The sequence below is a fragment of the Coloeus monedula genome, assembly GCF_965178545.1.
Source record: "Coloeus monedula genome assembly, chromosome: Z".
Classification (NCBI taxonomy): Eukaryota; Metazoa; Chordata; class Aves; order Passeriformes; family Corvidae; genus Coloeus; species Coloeus monedula.
Genome location: NC_138822.1, coordinates 48,960,848 through 48,987,293, shown reverse-complemented (window position 1 = coordinate 48,987,293; position 26,446 = coordinate 48,960,848). Strand labels below are relative to the sequence as shown.

The following is a 26,446-nucleotide window of genomic DNA, read 5'->3' as shown; positions in this document are numbered from 1 at the left end:
ACAAGACAAGTTTACTTAAATCACAACCATTCTTTATAGAATCCATATATTGTAACAGATTTTATACAATTTATATTCTACAAAAGTGTTTGCATTTCAAAATTATTTGAAGTTTTTAAAATCACTTCTATCATCACAAGGCAGCTATTTTTCAAAGTATTGCACTACAAATGTTCAGTATGGTGAAGCGCTTGCAGACATACCTCAGAGATGCGGAGCAGCTCCTGGCACCTGTATCACCTTTTAGAAAAGCTGCAACAAGTTACATGTGCATCCCTCGTTACTTTCTTTAGGCTTGTCCTCAAAAAACAGTACTGATACAGGCCATTCCCACTAAGGTGCTCCACCACTACTATAAGCACATTCTGTTTTTAGAATTTTATTTCCTCTAGGATACAAACTTCATTTCTTTTAAGATATAAATCTTTTCTCTTTAGATACAAACCGAGATTGCTCAAAAACTCCTAGATGTACATACCAACACAACCCCAAACTGAAGGAATGAGGAGTCTCAGCAAGGAGAAGGTACAGATAGCAGGCTGGCACATTTGCTGTCCTGCAATATCCTCTAACTTCAAAGCAGGATGTATGATAAACTACTCTCAGTAGCAAAAGAAACATGAAATTTATAAAAAGTCTAAACAGAGCACATTCAGTTCAGGAATTTCAGACCCTTGTAGTCTGTGCTATCTCCTTCACACCTGATGTATGATCCCCAAAGAACAACACAGAAGAGCTAACTAGGAACTTTGTCATCATGGCCTTCCTTAATTAGTTTAAATCAAGCTACCCGCCCCAAATTAATTTCTTGTTGACTAGAATAAAGTGACACTGATAGCAGCCTGCCCTTCTGAGCAGGCTTATTTATAAGAAAAAACTAAGAACAAACCCACAATCAAACAACAGCTGAAGTTTTTTATACTGGAGTTACAAATTAAGGGCAACTCTCCTTTAGCCCCTTCTGGCTCGAGGAATCTCTTCCCAAAGAAAATTATTTTTCTATCAGATTCTTTTGGTATATTCTATCCCAAGACATCAATGCTACTCCATAAAAGCATTAAAGTTCAAGCCAATTCAAATGGTTTGGGGCTATGACAATTTGGTAGTGTCATCTGCTATAGTAATCAAACACACAGAACATAAAAATTAACCAGTGCCTCACATGCTCCAGTGTATATTTTGCTTAAAGGGATTCTGAACAGTTTACTTAGCTAACTTCATGTATTTCTTTAGATTAGGTTATTTTTCTACCTTTTTCCTAGGGATCTTACAGAAAAAAAAAAAAAAAAAAAAGCCCAATAGAGCTGGATCTGGATTTACTGATGGTCTTCCAAATTCAGTATCGCCACATCAGCAGTTGCACTCTTTTCCAATTCCAGTGCATATGGGTTATATTCTTCCTCAAGTTTTCTCTTCCAGACTTTAACTAGGGAATATTGGAAAACAAACAAACAAACAAGAAAACAAAGAAAAAACAAAAATCAACATATTACCATATAATACTTGAGGCAAAACTTAAAATGAAAAGCCAAACCTGATTGTTTACTTCCCCTTCAAAGTAAGTGCCGAGATAAGCTGACACACAGGCACATTGGCATTTACATTACGCAGCATCAGATGACACACGAAATAGCTTAGGAGTGATGGGGTCTACTGACCTCCTTGTGTCCAACACCCTACTCAAGCAAGGCTAACTCTGAAGGTGGTTCCAGCTTTAAAAAAACCTGTAAGTTTTCAAGATTTTCAAAGAAGTTTTGAGTAGTATCTGCAATACATTGTATTGTCTGTTGACTTAAATCAGACCTGGAGGAAAATGTTTCTAGGAGCGAGTGCTTGTGGACAGGAAGATGGATCACAAAGAGGCTTCATTACAAAAGCCAAGTCTACCACAGTCATGAAGTATGGACATCTACAATTAATCTTAAGAGGATTTTTTGAATAAACAGAAATGTAATTAGGAGCTCTGTTAAACTCTCTTCAGCAAAGCAATGACTACTGCTCGCCACTGGTGAATTTCAGAAAGGAACTTTCTTTAACACTTTCTCAGCAAAACCTGACCTCCAATTTATAAAAAAAACCCCAAGAATTTCCCCCTTCCTTACTAATGACTAGTGCAGGTATCATTTGTTTCACTGAAAATCACAGAATTGATGAGCACTATGTATGAAAATGGAACAAAAAACAAGTCAGTAAATACTTACTGTAATTCGGAACATCCTCATCTGAGTCCCTGGAAGATGTTTTACAAGTTTCTAACAAGCCACTTTTTTCAGATTCAGGTAAGATGCTGGGTTGGGTTTCTCCTAGTCCTGCTTTAGCTTCTTCTTCTAAAGCTGCTATCATATCTTTGTAGGCCTTCCTGGCCTCTGTTGTCAGCTGTACCATTCTATGAAAATGGTCCTACGGCAATATAAAATATTAGAGTTTAAATCATACAGCAAGTTTTAATGTCTCCTTGAAAATCTAATGAATATTCCTTATTCAGAATGTGTAGGTTCATATATAAAAGTTGAGCAGCTTAGTATGCATGAAGACATGAAGAACACAGCATTTATTAGCATTTATAAAAACACTTGTTCTCTTGAAAAAAAAACCTGAGGGAGATAAAGATGATGTCAGGAAGAGACAGCAAAAGTAATTTTTTTAAAACAGTGCTGCCTGCTTTTTTCTAAAATCCGTTTTTCATATAAGCTATGGGTATGACCTGTGATGAACAGTCTAAGTCTGCAAAAGCAAAACGAACAAAAAACCCTTCAAATATTGCAGTATTTTTATCTCCTCTTCCAGGTAAAAAATGAAGCTGAACAAAAACATGAAGTGACTTATTTCAGCTTACCTGAGCCCCATCATAACTGAAAATTCCCACCACACTCACAGGCACTGCTTTGTTCACACAGCGGCCCAGGGCCTTACGATTAAGGGCAAAAACAAACGGGATATTCTGCTCACAGGCACAGTCGATAATGTTGTGTAGAGTCTCGTCCAGCCCACCTGGAGCAGACAATACAATCAGGCTGACTGGAGCTAAAGAACCATACTGTTAAAACATGGCAAATCCCAAAATTATGGGTGCTTTCTGAAACTACATTTTATAGGAAAAAAACCAGGGATCACAACAGTAGCATTGAATATCCATTTTTAAAGGAGACCCTGACATTTTTTTCTTAATTCTTAGTTAGCATTAATTTCAGACTGCTACTATTCCATGTTTTACTATATATGTAGTACAGTCTAATCTAGTATCAAAAAAGACCCAGCTGCTAAGGAATTATTTAAATGACAATAATTACAATAATGACAATAAATTAATGCAAATAATGACAACTTTTAGGAAACTATGACTAGTGACTTATTGTCACTCCATGTCCTAAAAGAGACTGATACAGTGCGACTCCTTGTGATAGCAGCTGGCATCAGCAGCCTTTGGATTGTCTCAGTGCAATTTTTTGTAGGGCAGCACTGCAAATCAGTGACTAAAGAGACCCTAATCTGAGGTAACTTCTCCCACCCCAAGACCCAAGATAGTCTTGTCTCAGCTCACAGTTAGCTGCACAGCAATAAACAATCTGAACACAGGAGGCAACTTTATGTGGCTGGATTTCAGAGGATACTCAAATAAATTCCTCCAACAATAATATTGCTGTCAGTATATTGAACCTTTCCCATTTCTTTTATTGAACTGGTATTTTTTTGTTAAGAACTTATTTACCCTTTGACTGAATCTTTTCACAGTTAGGAGAGATGATGACACACTTCAGTTTTTTCAGCTTCAGATGTTTCAGAACTTCTCTAAGACCCATAACAAGCCTGCGTTTTATCTTGGCCTTTACTGGGTCTTTCTGATACAAGCGATCTTGGAAACGAACCAGTTCTTTTAAGAGATCTGTCACACAACTGTCAACTTCTTTACTAAGGACCTGGCTGCAGTAACTGGAAGAAAGGAGCAATCAAATGTTAAATTGACTAAAATTACAAATACGTAACATTTAAATGAGTAAAACATTAAATATACATTTTAAATTCCATTCTGTGTCTTTGTACTTTTTTCTGTTTCCAATCCAAACACACGTGTTATATAAAAATTTACTTGGGATGTTTTTTCAGTGTCTGAGACCTTAAGAGGAAGAAGTTTTGTCCCTTGTGTTACCTGGCTCCTCAATCAAACTATATTAAAAATACATATATACAATAAACCTATTTATATATATACATATATACACACACATATATATATTTTATCCCAATAGATAAGTATGTGTGTATCTTTTTCTACTGAAGCATTTTTCTGAGGGCATTTATTTTGATGTATATAAATCCAAGTACAGCAACCGAAGTACAAAATTATCACTTATTTCTGTAAGTTCAAGGCTGTGTGTAACAAATACGGAAAACAGGATCAGATTCCTCCTCCCTATGTTCATGTCTGTCATCCTATTTCATTTATCTGACTATGGCTTTGTGTTGTTCGTAAGGAAAGGATATAAAACAATGCACTTCATCCTTCTAGTACTCTCTGGGAAGATCAGAGTTACAAATTATTTCAGCCCACCCCACATTTTACACGAAGAATTTTTCACTGAGGAAGGGTATCAAAGAGAAAAATTAAAGATACATCAACTCCACTGTTAACAGAAGGATGCCAATTGGCAAATTCACGTAAGATAATGACAAGAGATCACAACATCTATCCTGGATCTTAGAGATACAATTATTTCCAAATTTTCTTCATGTTACAAGAGTATTTACTTAATATTTCCTACTGATTTCACTAAGTCTTGAAGACAGATCTACTGAAACACTAAAAAACCTAACCTAAAGAAAATAATCTAAGCTTTGCTGAATGCTCTACATCCTGTAATAAGTAAGACTGAGTTAAAAAATTAAAACACTGCTTTCCTCAAGAAACTGCTTTAAGCTGTCATGAGTGGATCTCTGACCTCTTCATATATAGTAATGACTACTTCTTCTTTATAAAGAAATGTGTATACACATCACCTCAAATGTTTAATTGAAACTGCACATAATAATTGATAAATATCCCCTTTATTTCTTTGCCCAGCCCCAACATGAAAATGTCATCTGGTTTCTTTCCATCTTTGCCATTTGGTTTGGCATTAGAAAAGCAAACTACAACTAAAAATATTATTATGAAATAAAGTAGCACACCTTATTTAAGCTGTTACCCCATTATTTACAATAAAGTACCTATTATTTTAATAGCAGCTTCTTTTCCTCCCTTACCCTCTAATGAGTTTGACTGCTTTTTCCTTCAAGAAACATGCATTTTCAAGTGAGAATCACAAAACACACAAAGTTTCTAACTCCTTTGTGTGTCGGCTTACAGAAAGACTGAAAGAAAATAATTTAGAGCCTTCAGTCTAAACTCCAGTTAGTTTTGCAGGGAATGCAACTGAATTACCTTGTTCGAAAAATGCCGTATTGGTGGCATTGTGCAAAATGAGACATCAATACAATCAATACTTACTCTCTAAAATTCCTGCTGTGGATTTTTGGAAGAGTGGTAGTTAGCTGCTTTGAAGTCACAGAACCTTCTTTAGATTCCTTGATCCCTGTGTTCTCTGGAAACCCTTCAGCAACATGTGTTACTGGAACAGCTATCATGTAAATCAAGGTATTTCAATGAAAAAACAGACCAAAAACCATTGTGAAAAGATTAAACTGTCAAGCACGGAAGAGTCACAGTTTTCATATTGCAACAGTCTGCGGTAGTAAGGAAACAGGTCTAACTTTTTTTTTTTATCTCATAGGGTTTTTTTCTCATCTCAAACCTCATTAATTGCCAGAGGTGTGTGGGAACTGTCATTACAACATACCATAAAACCAACAGGCATACAAGTGTGGAACAGTAATCAGAATCCCTATTACTCAACTGCACTGACTTGCAGCTTTGGCCCACTTTACAGTCAAGATAAGCCTGAGATGAATCTCAGAAAATTCTGAGGTCACAGCTTTCATTTGGTAGTATTTAGTACCTATTTTCTAAAGTACTAAATGTGCTCAAATTTTCAGCTACATACTGTATATTACAGCTTCTCTCAAAAGATACCTGCGCGACTATCCTGTAGAAGTGTTTCGTCTTCAGTAACATTTCCAGCTGTCTGACAAATGTTATCTTCATTTTTTGGTGCTGCTTTCTGTTCTAACAGGTGTTGTTGTTTTCTTTGTTCTCTTTCTTTCAGAATAATCTAAAAATACATATCAAAACCAAATCAATTTGATGTCATACAGATAACAAACATTACTCTTACCACATATTTACATACAGACCATTCATAAAGAGGTTCAGCACTAGCATCTGAAGTTTACAACCTTTTCTTTCTATTTGTACATAAAAAGAAGGAAAGATAATTCCTAAATTTACATAGAAAAGGTCTTTTACCTTGATTACCAGGGCATGGGTGGAGAAAATATTTACTAGGGATAAACTACAAGGGCAAAACTACAGTTAAAAAAATCCTCTGTATAGAAGACATGACAGGAAGCAACATGAATGGGCAAAGAGGGAAGATACAACAGAAATCACCAGTTGGACCTAACACCTGTTGCTGCAGAATCAGCAGGAGTTCTGTTCTGGCTTGGAAGAGCACAGAAACATTAAATACTACCTCTGTTTGATCCATTCCCCCCCACTCCTGCAAATAAAGTCATCTTTGCCAAGGCAAGTAATGTTTCTTTGCATGTCCCCCTGTACCACTGATGCGTGGACACTTTTGTAGTGGCACTTTTTCAGCTATCAATTGATTCAAGGAAGAAAGTATATTTTTGGGGAATTTGTATATGCCATTTAGCAAGACTACCCTCTTCTACCTGTCCCATCTTTGAAACCAAGCAAAGCTAAAATTTAATTCAGACCAGTGGACACTGAGATGCAAATCTCCATATGAGGGGGCTTAACAGACTCACAGAAAATAGATTACCCTATGGTTTTACTATTTAAGGTAAAAAATACCCGAGGACCTTTTTAAGAGGTGTTGGTCTCTTTGCTTTAGGTACTTCTCTCTGTTTCCCTTTCTTTACCAAAGGAGCACTGGAATCCAAGGGATTATGAGGCATCTTTCCTTGGTTTAAACGGTGACTTCTTGTGGCTGTAGCAGGGTCTTTAGAAAGCAATGGTATGGCACCGCCAACTGAGATTTAAGAAGAAGTCTGCATCAGACAACTGTGATACACCTAAATATACCGATGAAATACCTAAACTAGAATCCAATTTCAAGTTTAAGACTGGTATACACATATTAAATTTGTGTTGTGTTACTATTAAGAATATTTATGGGCAATCCTGTGTCATTAAACACTGTTATTTTAAAAAGACTCACAAAAGACTGCTGCGTCCTCTGCTTCTATTATACCCCTGGAATCACAAGCAGATTTTTTGTGTCTCAAAAGCAGAATTTCACCAAACACTGCAGTCCAAGATACCTTCACCACCATGCCATGCTGGCTTGGTAAACTTTCAGGAATTTCTGTGTTTCATGGTGGTGGCATTTCTTCCTCCACAGATTCTGTACTGTGTTAAGATAAATACTGAGTAGCAGTATTACAGATTTTAGATTTACTTGCTGTAAATAAACTTGAGCACTGACGCCTACCTTTTGTTACACCTTAGTGAAGCTGGATGAAATTCATTTGCAAATTGGTAATGAGTAATGCAAAGCTACAGCTAGGTCTCTTTTGCTTAACCTGAAAAGCCCGCTGAAGACGTCTACTTTACTTGTATTTTTTCAGGGGGTTTAGAGCACAGAAGCTTTAAATGAGTGGACAAATGATTAAACCTGGATTTTCCACACCATGACCTCATACCAAAAAACTACTCTCCCTCACTATCAGTAGGAACTGCTGCATCCTGTAGAGCACTTTGTCAAACTTCAGTTACCTGCAATATAAAGCAGTTCACATTAGCAAGTCAATAGAGAGGATGACTAAGTATCAGTGGAACCAGCTTGACACCTCTGTGACTCAGGCAACCTCTCTCCCCTAAATACACTCAAATATTCTGGCAGGCTTGTCTTAAGCCATCTTCATTTACTGCTTCCACAGTATTTATATGCGGATCCTCCCACATCACATGCAGTACTCTTACTATAAACAGTTTACGTCACAAAACTGCTACACCTAATGTTTCTTTTTTGGCTCTGTGTATCAAAGGCAAACTGACAACACACTGCCAAGAACGTTATGCAGCACAGGTGGCTACAAAAATTGAAGCTGGATTTGAAGCAATAAATAAGCACACACCCTGCAGACACAAATTTCCTTCATGTGTACATCACCATTTCAAGTTCAGAGTTTTCATGTTCCTAAACTTGATGACTTTACCAGTATTATTTATCATGTGAAGTAGTAAGTGGAATAAGAACAACTGTCTGTGGTCACACTCCTTTCTGTTCTTGTTCACTGTCCTCTTCTGGTAACAGAGGCCAGCACAATGCCACTTCATAACCTACAGTTGTACTTTGGCACACACCAATTTAATGGGTACACTGAACATCAAAAACTTACAAAGCTAAGGTAACATCTGTCTTCATGCTTCCAGGATACAAACATGCCACATCAATTTCTCTGCTGCAGCAGATTCAGGCACAGGAAACTTAGGATTAGAAAGAGGTATTTTTACCCACACCTTTGTGGCCCATCACCTACTCATCAATACGTGCACTATGTAATTTTGTAGAAACAAAACTGGTTATTAGTGCCTCTGCAGCATTAAGTCTGATTAGCTCAAATGAAAAAAAGGGAGATCAAATGAAAAAAAAAAAGTATTTTAAAAAAGCATCTTACAGTTTCTCTCAGCTTAGTGAAGGAAAAATCTCATCGGTGCTTGGTAATCTTGAGCTTCACATTTAAAATTTCAGCTATCACATTAATTATTGTGAGATGAAACCTCTTGTGATTAGATCTCTGTCTGAAATAATTTCTAAAAAAACATCTTTGCTGAAATAAGAGAAATTTTACCATCATTGAATGCTAGCAAATATCACAGTTCCTTCTGCAAAATATACTACACTAGCATAATCAAGATTAAACTTTGACCTATAATGAGAAAGGCACTGAGCTGTTTTTTTCTGCATCCTGGTTATACATCCAAAAGGACTGAAAGATGCTCTCCATTAACAAAACCTAACATTTTGTTAACATCAATTATTTCACAATTAAGAGGTATGTCAGAACTCATCCCTTGGCTTAGGCTGCCTGACTCTCATGTAACTCTGTGCTTAAAAAGGAGTGTTTTCAATCAAGTCACAGCTCTATGATTTCCAGCATCAGAAGAGATTAAGAAAGCCTTTTTTACTGTGTAGCCCATGCCTGCCTCTTCAGATCAGAACAATAACACACATACTTAAGGCAGAGCAAAAACCTCCACAAACAATGGTATTTCTGTCAAAGCAACATTTCAATCATGCCTCATATTTATACAAGGCACTCTTTTACAAATCAGTGTCCTTAAGATATTTCTTTCCACAAGTCTTCCATCAAACAATTCAGACTGCCAGGCTTTTTAAATTTTTCAAGAACCTTCATTTTCTCCTGTATCTGGTGAACTGTGCTCTTGCCTGCATAGAGATCATCACAGCTCAGAAATCCGACTACATTTAATGTCTGAATACTTAAAAACAGCTTAAGGTGAAAGAAAGGAAATTTCATAGTAACCACTACCTGAAAATACCACAGGTTTAGGAGACTGTTTTGACTTCTCTGTTTGCTGCTTCTGCTCCAAGACTGCAAGCATGCCACCCAAATCCAACTGCACAGGAATTTGACTCTTCTTACCACTGCTCCTGGATGTTTCCTGAACAAGTTCAGAACCAATTAGTAATGCTCTCCGCTTCAGAACGTAAAGACTGTTATTTTTTATGGTGTAATACATCTTTTAACATCTTTATCCACAATACTTCTGATCTTTAATGTCACTCAATGATCTTTAAATAAACATCAACTTTAATGTCAAAAATATAAAAATATCAGGAACAGTTCAGGTAACTTTTTAAAAAGCTACTGCAACAAAGCATAAAAATATAAATTCTTCAATAAAGGAAGGCTTTTATGTCAGGGTCCCACTTTGGTCAGACTGCCATCTATCTTTGAATGAGATAAAAGGCTTATCAGAATTTAAAGTTTTATTAGAAGTATAAAAAAACTACGGTGATTCTTCCAGGGTATGTGACTGCAAGGCACATAAATCATTATCTCCAATGTCTCACTAAAAAGAGAGGTCATCATATTGCACCATCTCCTCAAAAGCACTCATCTTTCTCTCTGCTTTGAAGAGAAGGCAAAAGCCATGATCCATATTTAATGAGGCAGAATATGAATAGACTATAAATGAATAGTGTGGCTAAGACTATTAACAGACAAACTACCACAGCAAAACATGCTAAGGAAATGACTGCCAGACTTTGCACTTCCAGAAGTCTTACCTGGGAGAATCAATTCATTGTAATTTCTCTTACAACAGGGTTACAGAACATGACCTCCTCAGTCTTCAAATGGAATCTCACTTTGCATCAGAGCTGTGCCAGAACCTACTTACCAACACGAAACTACCTCCTGACCTCACTCTTGCTCTGTATTCCTCCTCCTTGCCCCAAGATAAAGGGATCTCCTTAGCTCCTTGTTCTGTTAGAACCACTTTTAGGAGGTTCCCAGCTCCTTATGACAAACAGTTTGGACTGGATTTACGCCATGACCAAGTAAAACAGGTGAAAGAAAAATTCCTGGTATCTGAAATCCACAGATATTAATGAAAAGTTTGTGGTTTTCCCTAAACACTGCATCATATCCTGGGGGCTAGCAATTACTACTACTGATTGCTTCTAATCAAGAGGACCATATCCCTTATCTCAAAGTATAAATACAGAATCCAAGATGAGAATGGACTTAGTTTTATATTTAAATGAGCTCACTGCCTTTGTCATTCTGAGTTGTGAATTTCTCTTCAAACACGAATTCATTTACCTGAGTTTTCTTTCTTTCTGATACAGAAGATGAAACTTGTTTCCCTGACAGTCCATCCACCCTGGGAGTTTCATCCAGAGAGGGAGACCAACTATCACAAGGTTCTTCGGAGAGATGGATCTTTGAAATTCAAAGATGAAAGGTGACAGGAAGGAAGAAAAAATATTTCAAAACAGACACACGGAAAAGGGTGAAGATGCTATTAAATTCAAACTGAGTGCACCTTCAGCAAGTCTGTGAATGACACCAAGCCGAGAAGTACACTTTAGGAAAGGGATGCCATTCAGAATGATGGATGGCATTCCTGACAGGTTTGAGGGGTGTGCCTGTGTGAAACTCATGAAGTTCAGCAAGGCCAAGTGCAAGGTGATGCACTTGGGTCGGGGCAACTCCCACTATCAGCACAGGCTGGGGGATGAACAGATGGAGAGCAGCTCTGCTGAGAAGGATTTGGGGTGCTGGCAAGGGAGAGGCTGGACATGACCCAGCCATGGGCACTCACAGTCCAGAGAGCCAAACGTGCCCTGGGCTGTGTATAAAGAAGCGTGGCCCACCAACGGAGAGGAGTGATTCTCTACCTCTACTCTGCTCTTGTGTGTCCCTACCTGGAAATATATGGACATGCTACAGCAGGTCCAGAGGAGGGCCAGAGAAATGGTCAGAGGGCTGGAACACCTCTCTTATAATAAAATATGGAGACTTGGGGCTGTTCAGCCTGGAAAAGAGAAGGCTCTGGGAAGACCCTATGTGGCCTTCTAGAAGAGTGACCATTTATTGGCTGCCATACTATTTAATCACATTTGTGGGGGGTTTTTTTTCAGATTTGGAAGGAAAAACTAGCAAGGCAGCTTCATTTTCAAATACTTGTTACAGGCATATGAATAGCCTAATAATCACATGTCTCTACAGTTTACGTAAGCTTTGAGGGGTTATATCCCACTTACATCTACAAAGGTAAGGGGTTGCTTTCATCTGAGTTGCATGTCTGTAGAGCACCTTTTGTTATAATAAATCTTTTTTAAGCAATTGCTGCGCCTTTTGCTACTCGCTCTTCCTTGTCAAAACTATTTATTGCCTCAAACAAAGCAAACGACGATTTTGTTTTCTTGTGTTTTGGGGTTTTTTTAAAACACTAAAATTCACAGGGAAATAAAACCAAGGACCAAAATTTTTAGCAGCAAAACGAATTTCAAAGCAACTGAAATCTGGAATGTTACCATTATTATCTATGCTACTTGCTTTGACAAAACAATCATATGTCCAATCATTGTAATTTATGCTTAGGATTCATTTGCATACTGAATGCATTTCTAAATTAATTCTTAGGATTTATTTCAGTAATGTAAAAAAAACCCCAAAAAACCCAAACAACTTGGATTTGTAACTGACATTTGACTCACACAGTGTCGCAGGATTACTTACTTCAGACTGCTTTCTGACTGCAGAAGTAAAGGATGGTTTCTGAGGTCCTACTCTGTTTCTCCTCTCAGAAGCAGCTGCCAGATGAGGAAACTCCTCAACATCCTAAACAAATAAACCAGATGATTTCATAAGAACAATCCGTATTTTCAAAACTGTTTTTCCTACACTCCAACGATTTTCTCCCTGCTTATCAAACATTCATCATAATTTTTTTCACTGTACAAAAATCCAGAAGCCAAGGGTAGTGCCACCAGCTATGACAAATATTACAATGGTTAAGTCTTCTATGCAGCAGCTTATTCAGGGCTGAAACAGCTTGTAACAGAGGTGCTTCCAACAGCAGCTGGTTATGGCTGTCAGCTGATAGAAATAATTAGAGGTAAACAACTCCTAAAGGAGTGTTTTTCAAATAATTTAAAAGCCTTGCAAACAACTTCCCTCTTCTTCCAGTACAGTCTCCAGCTGTGCAACTCTGCCTTAATTATGTGAGTGGTGAAGAACAAAACAGGCAGTATGTACTAGAGTACAGATATAAACATAGGAATTACTCAAATTATTATGGCTTACATACAAAAGTAAGTTTTATTAGCAGAAGATGCATATGCAGAATCTGGATTAATCAAGGGCAGACAGGCTGAAGTCTGCTTTATTCTGGTCACCCTATATCCACTGTCTCCATTATAACGATCCCAATCCACCAACTAGGTTTTTGTTTCTCTTCCCACTTCCTGAGAGGCCTTTTTAGCTGTGATACAGTACTACTGAACACACCAAGACTTTTTCCAGCCTGAAAGGCTTCATTTAAACACCCCAAGCTAGGGAGCTGTAGCACAAGGACTGACACACTTTAACCACTGAAATAATTTTAAAGAAGCTCGCAAATAAGCCAAAAAGCAACTGCAAGGAAGTGAAAAAGTATTTCACAAATACACTCTCTTCAGCTTAGTGACATCTTCAACCAGAAGAGTTAAGTAAGTCTGTCTGATTGCTTCTGAAATGCAAAGAGATTTCTGGCATTTGAAACATCCAGTAAAAAACCAAATAATTAAAATGCAGCACTCAGTGTGATGTTACACCTCCCTGTATTTGCTTGTAAGTTATCATCTGTAAGAACATCAAAAATTAGGAGAAAGGTCAAATAATTTCCTTTTTATTTTCTTAACACTGTTATATTCCCATTTAGCCATCTCTTTTGCATATTTAGAGTCCTAATTTTGTTCAGTCTTGCCTCCCACAGAAATTGCTTCACACCTTTGATTATTTTTGGAGCCTTTTGTCTATCTTTTTTAGTTCAAATATGTGTGTTTTTTAAGGAATGGGGGGAATGTAAGAAAATAAAATCCACACTACATTTATATCAGATATGCCCTGAAATTCCGTACTGTCATAATCCATTTTCCTTTTTATTTTCCTAGTAATTCCCAGCACTGTTTGCATGTCTGACCAGTACTACTAGCACTCACCTGATTATCAATAGCAGCCTCAATATTTAACTGAAGAAAAACATCTAGGTCAGGACCTACCAATGCATATGAAAATACAGGCTTGGCTTTCTCCAGATGTATCCACTTATACTTATCAGCAGTGCCTATAAATGTCTGACCTGTATAAAACTAGTGAGCAATCCAATACATGGCCCTGTTGAGCTGCTGCACATAAGCAGAACCTTCTTAAGCCTCCTGGGTGCCCAGAAGCTCCACGTGTATCATCTCTTCATGTTTATTATTTCAAGAGCATCATACAAGCATCTCACCCATTTTTCAAGCTGATGAGGACACAAGCATTCCCAGCAAACCAAGAGGGTCACAAAGCTTTCCCCCACTGCCACAAGAACTGCTGCATCCACATCATGGATTTCAGTGCAATGCGTGTGTCTTGTTCCATGATTATAGGCAATTTTTTTCCGATTTTGACTTCAATAGTCGCATTACCATTCTGCTTATTTTCCATGGCTTCTGCCATTCTCTTGCAGTCTAGACAATGTCCATTCATAGGTCAGGCACCATGTGATAGCATATAGCAAAAATGGGGATACTCTCCTGAAGAAAAGAACTAGCAGATCTTTGATTTTACCCATAATTCTCTAACAAAGAGGTCTGTTAATACTAATTTCTTGTGCCATTCCTGGACAAGGAACCACACAATGAAACCATGTAGACACAGTTCTGCTTCTTTATGCTGTCATTTTGGAGACTGAATATTATGTTTGCTAGATCAAACATGTAAATCAACACATGCATATGCTGTACAATATTGGGCCTTCAGTGAAGCACTGTTAAACCACAGACCAGACAACAATCCTCTAACATGGGAGAGGCTCGTGCCTTTGCAATACTGATACATAGAAGTATCAAAGTACTAATATGCCTGTAACAGCTACATGAATTTGGAAAGACACTGAAATTAAAAGCTAGAAATGTAAGCATTGTCAATTGTGTTACACAGAAATTGCTTCCATATGTGAGACAATTAGAATTGTAATACCGGTACCACAATCTTTAAAACTGTGGCACACTGTAGCACCTAGTATATTCCCCAAGCAACAATTGCTACAGAGTGTTTTTAATTTAGGAAATTGTGCTCAACAAATATGTGGTAATTTAAAAAGTACAACAGTTTCCTACCAGTAACCTCTGAAAACATCCCAATTGAAATAAAACTATACCAACATCCTCTACAAATAGGATTTGAACTTAAATTTCTACAAAGCTGTGTTGGCATTTGGTCTTCTAGTACACTCATAACACTTAAAAGAACAGCAACAAAAACTTCTTCAGTTTACCTCAATCTTTGGTGGTTCCTGTATTGTATTAGATTCACTTTGAGGTCCTTCTACATCAGTGGGTGACTTGGGTTTTTTCTTCTTTTTCTTCTTTTTTTTCTTCTTTTCTGACCCTTCTTCAGGCTCAGTTTCACTCGCATTATTTTTTGTTTCTGACTGCTGAAAAAGACCACGAGGCATGACCTTTAAAAACTGATCTTTTTCAGTATCACCTACCAAAATATATGCAAGTGACTAGCCTTATACTACTAAAGGGTATCTTAATCAATCCAGGCTGGGACATTAAGTGGACAAGGAAAATTCAGTATCTCTTAGAAATTCATAGCTACAGCAAGAATTCTTCAGTTGCAGCATACTGCATTGTTTTCAGAATATATTTGGACTACTGGGATTTAATTAGGAAATATTCAGCCAAGTAAGGCAAGAGTTTCCATGTTTCAAGTCTCATTCTGAGGGTCAGGAATTTGAGAAAAATCCAGCCTCAGAGCTGAAAGTTCTTATTCCTGGAGTAGCACTGTCTTTTTGATACCCTGTGATTCTTTTCCACTACAAGAAAAATTCTAGTAAGAACAAGCTGACTTTACATTATCTCTTAAAAGAAGTGGATACTGTACAGAGCCCAGGGAAAAAATGCCAGCAAAGAGACACAAACACAGTGACAGAAATTAGGTGAGAGCAGAGACGTACCTTTGGTTCACTCTCCTGCTTCCCTTTGCCTCTAGAAAGACCTTCAGATACTGGTGATGAAACAATTTTCTTTGGAGGCTGCGAAAGTACCACGGCCCAAGACACACGTGGCTGAGCAGAGCCATCTGCAGGTGCTTCGGGAAATGACATTGGGAAAAAAGGAAACACAAAGACGTCTCAAAAACATGCCTCAAATACTCAAAAGGAAAAGCATTGGTAATTAATTAATCAAGGCCTAGCAAGTAAAGCAGAGCCATATTCTTTCTGAAGAAGGACTGGAATAAAACACACATTTCATTTCTCCAGCAAGCCTCCTGAATTGTAACTACTCCGTATACTGTCCCACACTACACATAAACACAATTAAACAATATTTGGAGATCTGTACTCTATCACCCTAACTCCATACTCCCATGATCCTCTCCAAAATACTGAAACTTCTGCTATGTTTATATACAAAATTCCCTTAATATTTCTCCTAACAGTCATGCAGCTTTCATGCACAAGGCCACATCAGTACTTTTTATTTCCTAAAACCTTCCCTGTGTTACAGGCACATGTACCAGCTGAAATACTTCTCAGTGTGCCTCAGTGTACAAGAACGTCACCTAGTACCATTGAGGTGTATCAGTGTTTAGAAAGACATAATTAATTTTGTAAATATTCCTAATGCAAAGCAAACATAGAACACAATCTACATTTTTCTTAAGAACAAGAAAAAACTTCCCTTGAACAATAAAATAGCGTAATGGTTTTAGATGGCAAATTTTCAGTAGCAGGGGGAGTCTGCATTAGCTGCTGTGAGGAGATGGACATGGCCAGCCCCAGCCAGCTCCAACACAGACCCATTGCTAGCCCCAGCTGGGCCCATCAGCCACGCTGGTGGTGCTTGTGTTTAGACAGAACAAGAAACAGGTGCAGGAGTTGGAAGGCCAATGGTAAGAAAAACCCTGAATGCAGCAGCCCAGCAGACACCAAGGTCAGTGAAAGAGGGGGAGGAGGTGCTCAGGCACCAGAGCAGAGGTTCTCCTGCAGCCCCTGTGAAGACCATGGGGAGCCAACCGTGCCCCTGCAACCCTGCAGAGAAAGAAGTGGCAGAGTGGCCTTTCTCTGTGTCACTCAGGGCATGAAGGAGATATTAGGAAGAAGAGAGGGTGGGAGGAAAGTGGGTTTAGTTCTGTTTTTGCTTCTCACCATCAGACCCTATTTTTAACTGTCAATAAATTAATCTTCACCAAGTTGAGTCTGTTTTGCCTGACAAGCAAGCAATCTCCCTGTCCTTATTTCGGTTCACAAGCTTCTTTATCTTATTTCCTCCTCCTGTCCTGCTGAGGAGGGAGAGCCAGAGAACAGGTGGGTGGGAGTCTGACTGCTGCTACAGTCAACCCACCAGAAACTGTTACTTGTTTCTCAGGGACAGGAATTTATAATAGTATTTAACTAAAAAAACACCATTACCAGATGACTTCAAAATTTCTGGAATAACTTTATCTTTATAAGGTCCTTCAAGGCATTTCGGCAGATTCTCCTGTCCTTTCTGAATCCTTACTGAAGTTACTGGGAAGATAAGGACCAAACTGTTCAGACTGGCGCATATATGTGTATGCACAGAAATCCAGTGAGAGGCACTTAGTTCAATCTTAACGTATATGATGCCTCCAAGACAGTCCTGATGAACAAAACTGTTTTCACATGAAACTAGCCATGTGATAGCTTGTGGCAATTAAAAAAAAAGGTCTTCATTCCCACAGTCAGACAACAGGTAAGCAAAAAAAACCCCAAAGCCCCTCTTCCCCACCCAAACTCCCAAAACAAACACAAAAAAAGGGAAGTGCTTTGGCATTACAGTTCTCTTAACAGAAATAACATACGACACAAAAGAAGTTTTAGGTACATACTAAACTCTAGAGTGCCAACTATTCAAAACAAATCTGCATATAAAGACCGACCAAATATATGTCTCTCATTTATTCATGGAAAACATCTGGATATGACTCAATAGACTTCCAATAACCAATACATGTTCCTTTCCTCACCTGAAATAACATGAGAGGCAACTACAGGAATATGCTCCCTTGAGCATCAATGACATGACAAAATGGGACTCAATATTGGAGCCAGTTTTCTTTACTTTCTCCTGTGATCAGTATTGGGGCCAGTCCTGTGTATCAATGACCAGGACAAGAGGAGCAAGTGCACCCTTAGCAAGTTCATAGGTGACACCACACCGGGCAGGAGCGTTTATGTTGGAAGGTAGGAAGGCTCTGCAAAGGAATCCGGGCAGGGCTGGATTGATGGGCAGAAGTCAACTGCATGAGGTTCAGCAAGGTGAAATGATAGGTTCTGTCCTTCAGCCACAACAATCTCATGCAGTGCTACAGACTTAGGGAAGAGCAGCACGAAAACTGCCCAGTGGAAAAGAACCTGGGGATGCTGGTGAACAGCAGCTGAACTGAGCCAGAGTGCGCCCAGGTGGCCAAGGCAGCCAATGGTATCCTGGCCTGTATCAGCAACAGTGGGGTCAGCAGGGCCAGGGCAGAGACTGTCCCTCTGCACTTGGCAATGGTGAGGCCACTCCTCAAATCCTGTGTCCAGTTCTACGCCCCTCACTACAGGAAAGACACTGTGGTGCTGGAGTGTGTCCAGAGAAGGGCAATGGAGCTGGGGAAGGGTCTGGAACACAAGCCCTGTGAAGGGCAGCTGAGCGAGCTGGGATTATTTAGCCTGGAGAAAAGGAGGCTCAGGGGAGACCTCATCACTCTCCACAACCACCTGAAAGAAGGGTCTAGACAGGTGGGAGTCAGTCTCTTCTCCCAGGCAGCAAGAGACAGGACAAGGGGAAATGCCCTCAAGTTCCACCAAGGCAGTTTTGGACTGGACACTAGGAAAAATTTCTTCAGCAAAAGGGTTATCAAGCACTAGAAAGGGCGGCCTAGAGTAGTAGTTGAGTCACCATTCCTGGAGGTATTTAAAACGTGTGGAGGCTTGGCACTTAAGGACATGGTTTAGTGGTGGACTTGGCAGTGTTAGGGTTATGGTCCAATAATTCTTCAATTCTACAATCCCAGCTGATGACATATATAAGCCAGAATGAGTGATAAGCGGTCATTTCACCGGAAAGAAAGTGATACAGCATTATTTTTTTCAGGGCTTTTTCTTTTATAATGAGCTTGCTCCTAAATCCTTTTTTTACTTTACACATCAACAGCTCCTCAGAACACTTTAGTTTTCCAAACTGATGAGACACAAGCAGTTAAAAATGCAGGCAAATCATTTTTCTTTGGATAACTTACCTCTATCATCAAATGAAGAGGGAATTAAACTGGCTCTTGCTTCATCTGAAGCTTGTGGTGAAGCTTTGCTTATTGCAGAAGTATCTTCCTGCAAAACAGATGATCAGGTATCATAAAAGGATTAGAATCACTGACCGAAACAGAGCTAAACACAAAAAACCACCATAAACCAAAAAATCCTCAACCCATCTACAGACAAAGGCATAGGGACCCTTTTAGCCTTTTTATTGCTTGTCTTAGAAGAACCATTATTTCAGACCTACAGTAATACAAAATTTGAGCAGGTGTCTCTTCACTGGTGTACAAGCAAGATTATGCCTTATATTTTACAAAAGCATCAAAACAAGGATCTAACAATAGACAAGAAAATATTTTGATGTTTCATGTATGCTAAAAACAAATTCCATCATCAAACTCAAACAAGTAATGAAAAATGAAACTCAAGAGTTAGCAGAAAGGTCTTTTTTCATTACAGTCTTCCACTCAGAAGCATCAGAAATATTATTCTGTCTGGATCCTTCAGAATTATTAATCATTAATCACTACTGAAAACTTTGATTCAATATACAGGACATACTGCTGAATACTTCAGTGTTTTATTTACTAACAAACAGGGAACCAAGGAAATAAAGAATAACACTCAACAATATTTTTTCTCCTTCTGGAATTCAGTTTCTTATTTTAACATTTAGCACAAAGCAATTAAGTACAACACCACACTTTGTTTTTTTTTTAATGTGTTGAAACTATTGAATAAGTGACTACTTACTATTATTTCCAGGTGAAAAAGAAAACAGTAAGCTGCTAAGAAAGTACAGGAACATATGTGGTCTCTATAGGCAATATAGACCACATCAATACATATCTAGGTTCTAGTGGAACCTGGCTTTCCTCTATCTATGGCCAGCACAGACAAGGAAAGAACAGTAAGAAAGGGTAAGAGACACCAAGTACTGACAACACTGCCTAGAAGAGCCCTGAAACCTCTAGCTCTGAACCTCCTTGCTTGCAAGGTACTTACATAGGTCGTAAACTGCCATACTGAATGCAAAATACTTGCATTCAGAAATGCCTGTACTTTTGACAAGTTTTATTCCTACGAGTTCCGCAACACGGGTTAGCACAGGCTAACCTCAGTGTTCAGCAGAAGAGACATGTGAGGTTGACTAAGGACAGTGTTACTTTCCACCAAACTTACTGGTGTACTTTTATGGCGTACATTCAGTATCTCACTGCTTCCCAAACTCTGTGACTTGTGGAAATCCAGAATGCTAGCTTCAAATGTGGGTACAGGACGAGACTCTGGTTTTGGAGTTTCAGTTGACTTCTTGTTTGTAGTTTTATTGAACCTGTCTAAATAAAGCATGTAAAGTCTAAGAAATTAAATTTGCTTGTGATTATTTCTAGGTACGTTTTATGGTACACTAGTTTACATAACTACAGTAATCATCACTGAGGACTGTTGCTATGCACAGCTCATATTAAATAAAAAAACCTAGCAATTATAATCAACATGCATACACAACACTGACTCAACAAGCAACTATAAATTTCAGATGCTTGTTTTAGAAATTTTTTGTATCAGTTGATGTGAATTTGTTCAATCAGGAAAAGACAGGTCACCATTCCCTCTCAAAAGAGTCACACAGAAAAAATATCTTTTTCCTTAACTATTCCATACTTAGAAACACGGTCACAAACTACAGCGTATTGCACAGACAACCATTCTACATCTATTCCATGTACTTATAACCAAACAACATGTTTGTACCCGGCTTCACAGAATCTCTGCTGCATGTAGATGTCTGGAATGAAGTCCTGTTCACAGTTCTGACCGAAGATTCACCTCCATCATGCCTTTTCTTGTCCAGTTTTTTCTCCCCTTCTTTTGATCTCCTCTGCTGCAAGTATTTGCAACATATTTAGTTGGTTTTACTTAAATTTTGTAAAGCCAGCAAGTTTGCCATGAGTTACAGTTAACCACCTCTGCATCTGGAGTTTGACCATCAAGTTAATACAACACAAATAGTTAGTATATCATAACCACAAGTGACCAATAAAACTATGAACAGCCATTTAGAGATGTGCTATTTAATTTCATCTACCTTGTTACCTGTGCCAATTTTAGCATATATTATAGCTCAAATAAGATGGATATATACATATGCTTCTAGACAACTGCACTTTTAAGATCTCATTCATCAGAGCATTTCCAATAATTTGAAATTGTTTGGTATTATCATCCAGTCTGATTTTCTAAAACAAAGTTTCTTTTAGAGCAGAGCCAAAATCTTATAAGCACGCAATCTTTTAACTAAATCACATATCAAGTACAAAACTGTGTAAGACAATGTCACAACATCCAAAAAACTTGGAGCAAAGAAGTTAGAGAAGACACACCTACATGATCCCTCTAAAGAACACACATTCACACATATTGACTGCACAGCTCTGGAAATCTTATGATTCTTCCATGAAACAAGGTCTGGCAGAGCTGGACTTAGGGATCAGAGAGCAAGGAATAAGCGCCAGGTTTGCATCTATGCAAACTATACTATACCAACATAAACAAATAGCTTAACTCTGATTATAGGATGTTGGACTAAATTCGAAGTACATTTGGCAGCAAAATTGTTTACTTAGGTGGCAGGACAAGGCATTATTTGATCTCCAAAGGTAAATTGTTAAAGCTTTAGAAGACATAATCAAATTAATGCAAAGCTGCAAAGATGAATCACTTCTCTGAAGTTCACAAAAAAACATGACAGGGAAAAATGACAAAAAAACTGTAAAACAGTACAAAGCTCAGACCGAGCCCCTACAAAGATCACAGAACTCCCCCCAGAAGCTTAACTAAGTTTCTTCATATTACATCACCTGTGCTAATGCTGAGCTCATCCTCTCCCCAGACAGATTCAGTGCTTAATCCTCCTCTCAGCAAGAAAACGAACAATTTTAGGTGTCTAGACTTTGTATGTTATGTCTAGTAATGCATGCTTACGACCTAGTCTTACAACTCCTCTCCAGAAGCTTGACCACAGTGAAATTACCAAGTCTCTGCCTAGATAGTGAGGTCCACCAGAAGGATGTGACTGCAGAACAGATTAGATGCAACTACTGGAAACAACAACACTAAACACAACACATTTAAGAGGCACAATGTCTAACCATGGAGGGAAATTAGTTTATAATACATTAGGGTTTTTTCCCTTTTATATTTTGAAAGGTTTGTCTATTTTTTGTTTGAAAATATTTTGCAAGTTTCAGGAAATTTATCTCCAAACAGACACACACACAAATGACTGAAGGTGTTTACTGAACATCTGTTTTACTTTTGACTGAAAAAGAGTACATTTCTAAAATGAACCTTTCCTCCCTCTCCACGGCAACACAAGTTCCTCCATTCTTGTGGATTGTCTTCAACCTGTAGCAAGTCTTGGAAATCCTTCAACAACAGAAGTGGTCTTATCACTTACCAGTCAAGCAGATGATTACAAAGGTCTCTCTTAAGTAAGGTTCATGGAAGCTGCCACTGGGCTTAAAGAAAGCCCTTCTCCCTTCCCCCCATGCCCAAAGAGTGAGGAAAGAAAGCACAGCTCACAAATGAATGACCTTTCCCCCCTAACACCCTGCCTTAGATGCTGCTTTCTGAGGAAAAAAAAATATTTCTCCTCATGTTCCAAAAATGCTGCTTGAAAAACTGTATTAATTTGAAGTGTAGAATTACATGAACTTTTTAGCATTCTGAAGTTGGGCACACTATACTACTATCCTCTTTAAATACCATTCATGACCACTACAAGAAAGAATGATGATTCACTTTAAAAGTATGAACCAAACATTTACAAAGACTGATTTAAAGTAAGAATTTAATATTAATTTTTAAAAAAACACAAATTTGCTCACCTTTGAAAGGCTCTTACTTTCTTGTCTGACCAGACATGTTTGCTCAGCAGATTCGCTGACTATTCCTGAACCATTATAGCGTGTTGAGTTGTTAGACTGATATTGTGAGCCAGCTCCTGGATACACATTTGCAACAACATCAGGTGAGTAACAGCAGCTGGAGTATTCACGGAGGGCAGGATCTCCCAGAACACTAAGTGATGGATATTGAGAAAGAAATGAAAAGTCATCCTGGGGCAAGTCTACTTGTTGCCTAGACAACAAGTCTAGGAATTTGTCTAAAGAATTTGTTTAACAAGAAAGCTCTATTTCAAAAGAAAACTATTCCATGTTATTTCAGTTAAGTATTTACTCACTGCTACAGACTTCTTCAAAAACAATTAATTTTGTTTTGGGAGAACGTGTAATTAAGCAAATATCTTAAAACACAGATGTTATCCATTTCCAGGTGTCAAAACTAGTCTGCTTTGCAGTTATAGTTCTCATGCCTGTTTAAGGTTACCAAGATTCTTCATGCTTATTTTCAGTAAGCTTTTTCTTGTGAAACAAACTAAAAGCACAGTGTAAGGACATGACATCCATCACATATTTGACTGCAAAAAAGCAAACATTAAAACCTGTCTTAAAATTACAGTAACAAAGTAGGAGTATAACATTTTATGGAGTGTGAAACATGTATGAAATACAATGCAGAATTACAAAATAATAATAATTAACTGACCTCCATGTAACCATGACAATTCATGAATACACAACATGTCTGGGGCACGCCTCTTTCCTTCAAATGTATGCTCAAAAATTCCCTTTCAATTTCCTTCTACACTTTGTCCAGAAAATATATACTTAGAGAGTCTAGATTTCATTAGGGAGAAATTTCTCAGCTTCAAAAAGTTACACTCAGGTTTTAAAGCTGTTCACCACGAAGCTGCCAACCTCAGAATTTTGTGTAGATAATGACAGAGAAACTTTCCCATCAGTACAAGAGACTTCAGATAACACACTTCATACTGCCCGTTGCAATTCTGATAGAATGTAGTCAAAACAATGCTTATAATCAGTTTACACACGAAGTAGAAATATACCAAATGAGACTCAAAAATATAACTATGTCTCACAACAAGGTAAAACACTCATTAGGAGACTACTGTTGTCTGCGTTGGGGTTTTTTTCATAGTAATTGATTTAATGCTAATGCTGTGGCCTTTCTCTAATGCATAGAACAGGCCATACTCACCTCAACATTAAATTTCTAGTACAAATGAAAATAGGTTGAAAATACTGAGATTCCCTGCAGGATAAAAAGAAGGCCTACAATGATTTTGTTCACTAATGTTCTGAATTTTTAAGGAAACACCAATAACTTTGCAGTAATTGTATAATTAATCCAAAGCTTAGGGTCCTGAGAAGCAATGAGAGAATTATGTAACATCATCAGATTCTTACAAGACTCAGTTACTTCCTATCCTATTATACAGGCTTTCTAGTTTGTTCTGGGTTAAAAAATACTTTTATAAGTCTACCACGAATACTGTTCTTGGGCTCTAATGGAAAAACGCCAAAACTTTCAGAAACCTGTAGCATTTTCAGTAAAACTGCCTTTCTGAGGATGCACAGGTTGTGGAGAGGAGATCCAGGAGAGGCCCGATATATCATATATTTACAGGATGAGAAACCTTCTTGAAGAATCTTTTTGCTCGTGTACAACTACATCTACCTCAGCCCGGTCATAACACAACTTTTATCCAAGGACTGGATTCAGCCCCTTCCAAAACACACAAAAACCAGACCAATCATTACAGACCACCAAATCCACATTAATGCTCTGAAACAGTACAGGCCCTTGTGAGCAAAAGACAAGGTACCCGGTATATGCCCAGAGAACATAAATGTAAAAAACGAAATCATGAAGATAATGCAGAAGCATTTCTACAGTTGGACTAGTAATATACTGAACCTCGCTTCGTAAGACTACTCACTGTTCAAAACCAGAAGGTTAAATCCCCCAAGAAATAAGATTCAGAAAATATACATACTTATCCAAAGATGGTTCCTGAACAAATCGGTAGCATGTAGTTAAATACCTAGGAAAGACACATGCTTCTGAGGGTTCTGACCATGCCACAGTTACCGCCGCGTGTTTTGGAACAAATGGTTTGACCTCTGCTGACAACTTGATGCCCTGAGAAACAAAACGTTTTTTGGCTACATGCATTTGGAGATTAATGTTATTAAGTGAAAAATACTCAGACTTGTGAGCTTAACTGTCATTGGAAAGTGTTAGTTTGCTCTCTTCTAATAAAACATGCAAAACAATAAAGCTCACCAAAAGGAAAGGGAGAAATAAGATGAAAACAAAACCAAGGAACTCAAAAAAATATGTGACTGCTCTGGAAAGTTATTAAATACCCTCATTTATCATGAAACACTCACAAAGGTAAGTTATATAAAGGACAAAGGCTTGCTTAAAACAAGATGCAATAAATGCAAATATACAAATTCTTACTTTGCATTTGAACAGTACAAGCTAAAACTCATAAATATACTAGCATTTCTGTTAACCAAACTCTGAAAGTATGTAACAATAATGTCTTTGTGCACATCTGTATTTTAAGGCAGTCTGCCTGAAATGGAACACTTCATTTAATAGCCTTGTTGCTTCTAGCACAACACAAATTTATTAAGACAAGTTTTCCATTTGTTCTGAATTACCATCGACTTAAACTGGATATGTATATATTGAATGAAATGAGACTCGAACTATTTACCGCCATGTCATCAAAACACGCAGGAAGCAACTGTGACCGTAGGTTGATCACTAACATCCCCGAACCAGGTAAAAGGTCCACTACTGCAATTGGTTAGAATCTGGGCACCCAGCCTTAGAATGCCTGGGATGTCTACCTGTCCTTCCAGCAGACCCTCCACTCTAAATGAGGAGATGTTTCCACACTTGAGCTCACTGGCAGTAATGTCTAGAGTTCCCCACCCCAAGTGGTAGGAAGAGACTCGCTCTGCTCCAACCTGAGCGACCCCTCCCCCCCCGGTTTTGACCTTCCAGAAGGACTCCTCTCCCTGTCCTGAACCAAAGGCTGATCCAAAGCGCGGTGGCAGCTACCCTGCCCGGGGAAGTGTATGGGCATCCGGCGCGCTCGGCCCGGGCTAGTGAGCGGCCCCCGGGGCAGGGAGCGGCAGCTCGGCGCGAGCCGAGGAGATCCACCCGCGTCTCCCGCCCCAGGCGGCTCCCGGCGAGCGACTCCGCGCCGAGAAGAGCCGGAAAGAGGGCAGGGGACTGCGGGTGGTGCTGCCGCCCTTACCTCGCCGCCGCGGCCCGAGCGCGGCTGCCTCTCGGCCGACATGGCGCGGGGGGCGCGGCCCCGCTCCC

At 38.6% G+C, this 26,446-nt stretch overlaps 1 protein-coding gene across 4 annotated transcripts; it reads right to left on the bottom strand.

The window, feature by feature from the left end:
• Window positions 1-4: 4 nt before the first annotated feature.
• SECISBP2 (SECIS binding protein 2) lies at window positions 5-26,446 on the bottom strand. Of its 4 annotated transcripts, none has more exons than XM_082301345.1 (18): window positions 26,379-26,446; window positions 25,098-25,243; window positions 23,065-23,257; window positions 20,930-21,059; window positions 20,357-20,511; window positions 19,159-19,246; window positions 15,866-15,999; window positions 15,179-15,337; window positions 12,397-12,498; window positions 10,975-11,094; window positions 9,676-9,808; window positions 6,979-7,148; window positions 6,068-6,206; window positions 5,486-5,615; window positions 3,710-3,930; window positions 2,837-2,991; window positions 2,202-2,400; window positions 5-1,426 (listed from the first exon to the last, which is right to left on the bottom strand). In XM_082301345.1, the coding sequence occupies exons 1-18, from the start codon at window positions 26,418-26,420 to the stop codon at window positions 1,317-1,319; spliced, it is 2,526 nt and encodes an 841-aa protein (XP_082157471.1). In that variant the 5' UTR covers window positions 26,421-26,446; the 3' UTR covers window positions 5-1,316. The 4 variants fall into 4 exon arrangements, with proteins under 4 accessions (XP_082157471.1, XP_082157472.1, XP_082157474.1 ...); XM_082301346.1 differs by having other exon boundaries at window positions 15,179-15,334; XM_082301348.1 differs by having other exon boundaries at window positions 15,866-15,990.

What these genes read in the sequence shown, in the direction of transcription:
- SECISBP2 (XM_082301345.1), bottom strand. Translation starts at nt 26,420, where the DNA reads ATGTCGGCCGAGAGGCAGCCGCGCTCGGGCCGCGGCGGCGAG. An exon ending in CAGAAAGAAAGAAAACTCAG is followed by an intron (nt 9,809 to 10,974) that starts GTAAATGAATTC and finishes GAACTTGTTCAG; the next exon opens with GAAACATCCAGGAGCAGTGG. An exon ending in GACCAACACCTCTTAAAAAG is followed by an intron (nt 6,207 to 6,978) that starts GTCCTCGGGTAT and finishes ATGTATTTTTAG; the next exon opens with ATTATTCTGAAAGAAAGAGA.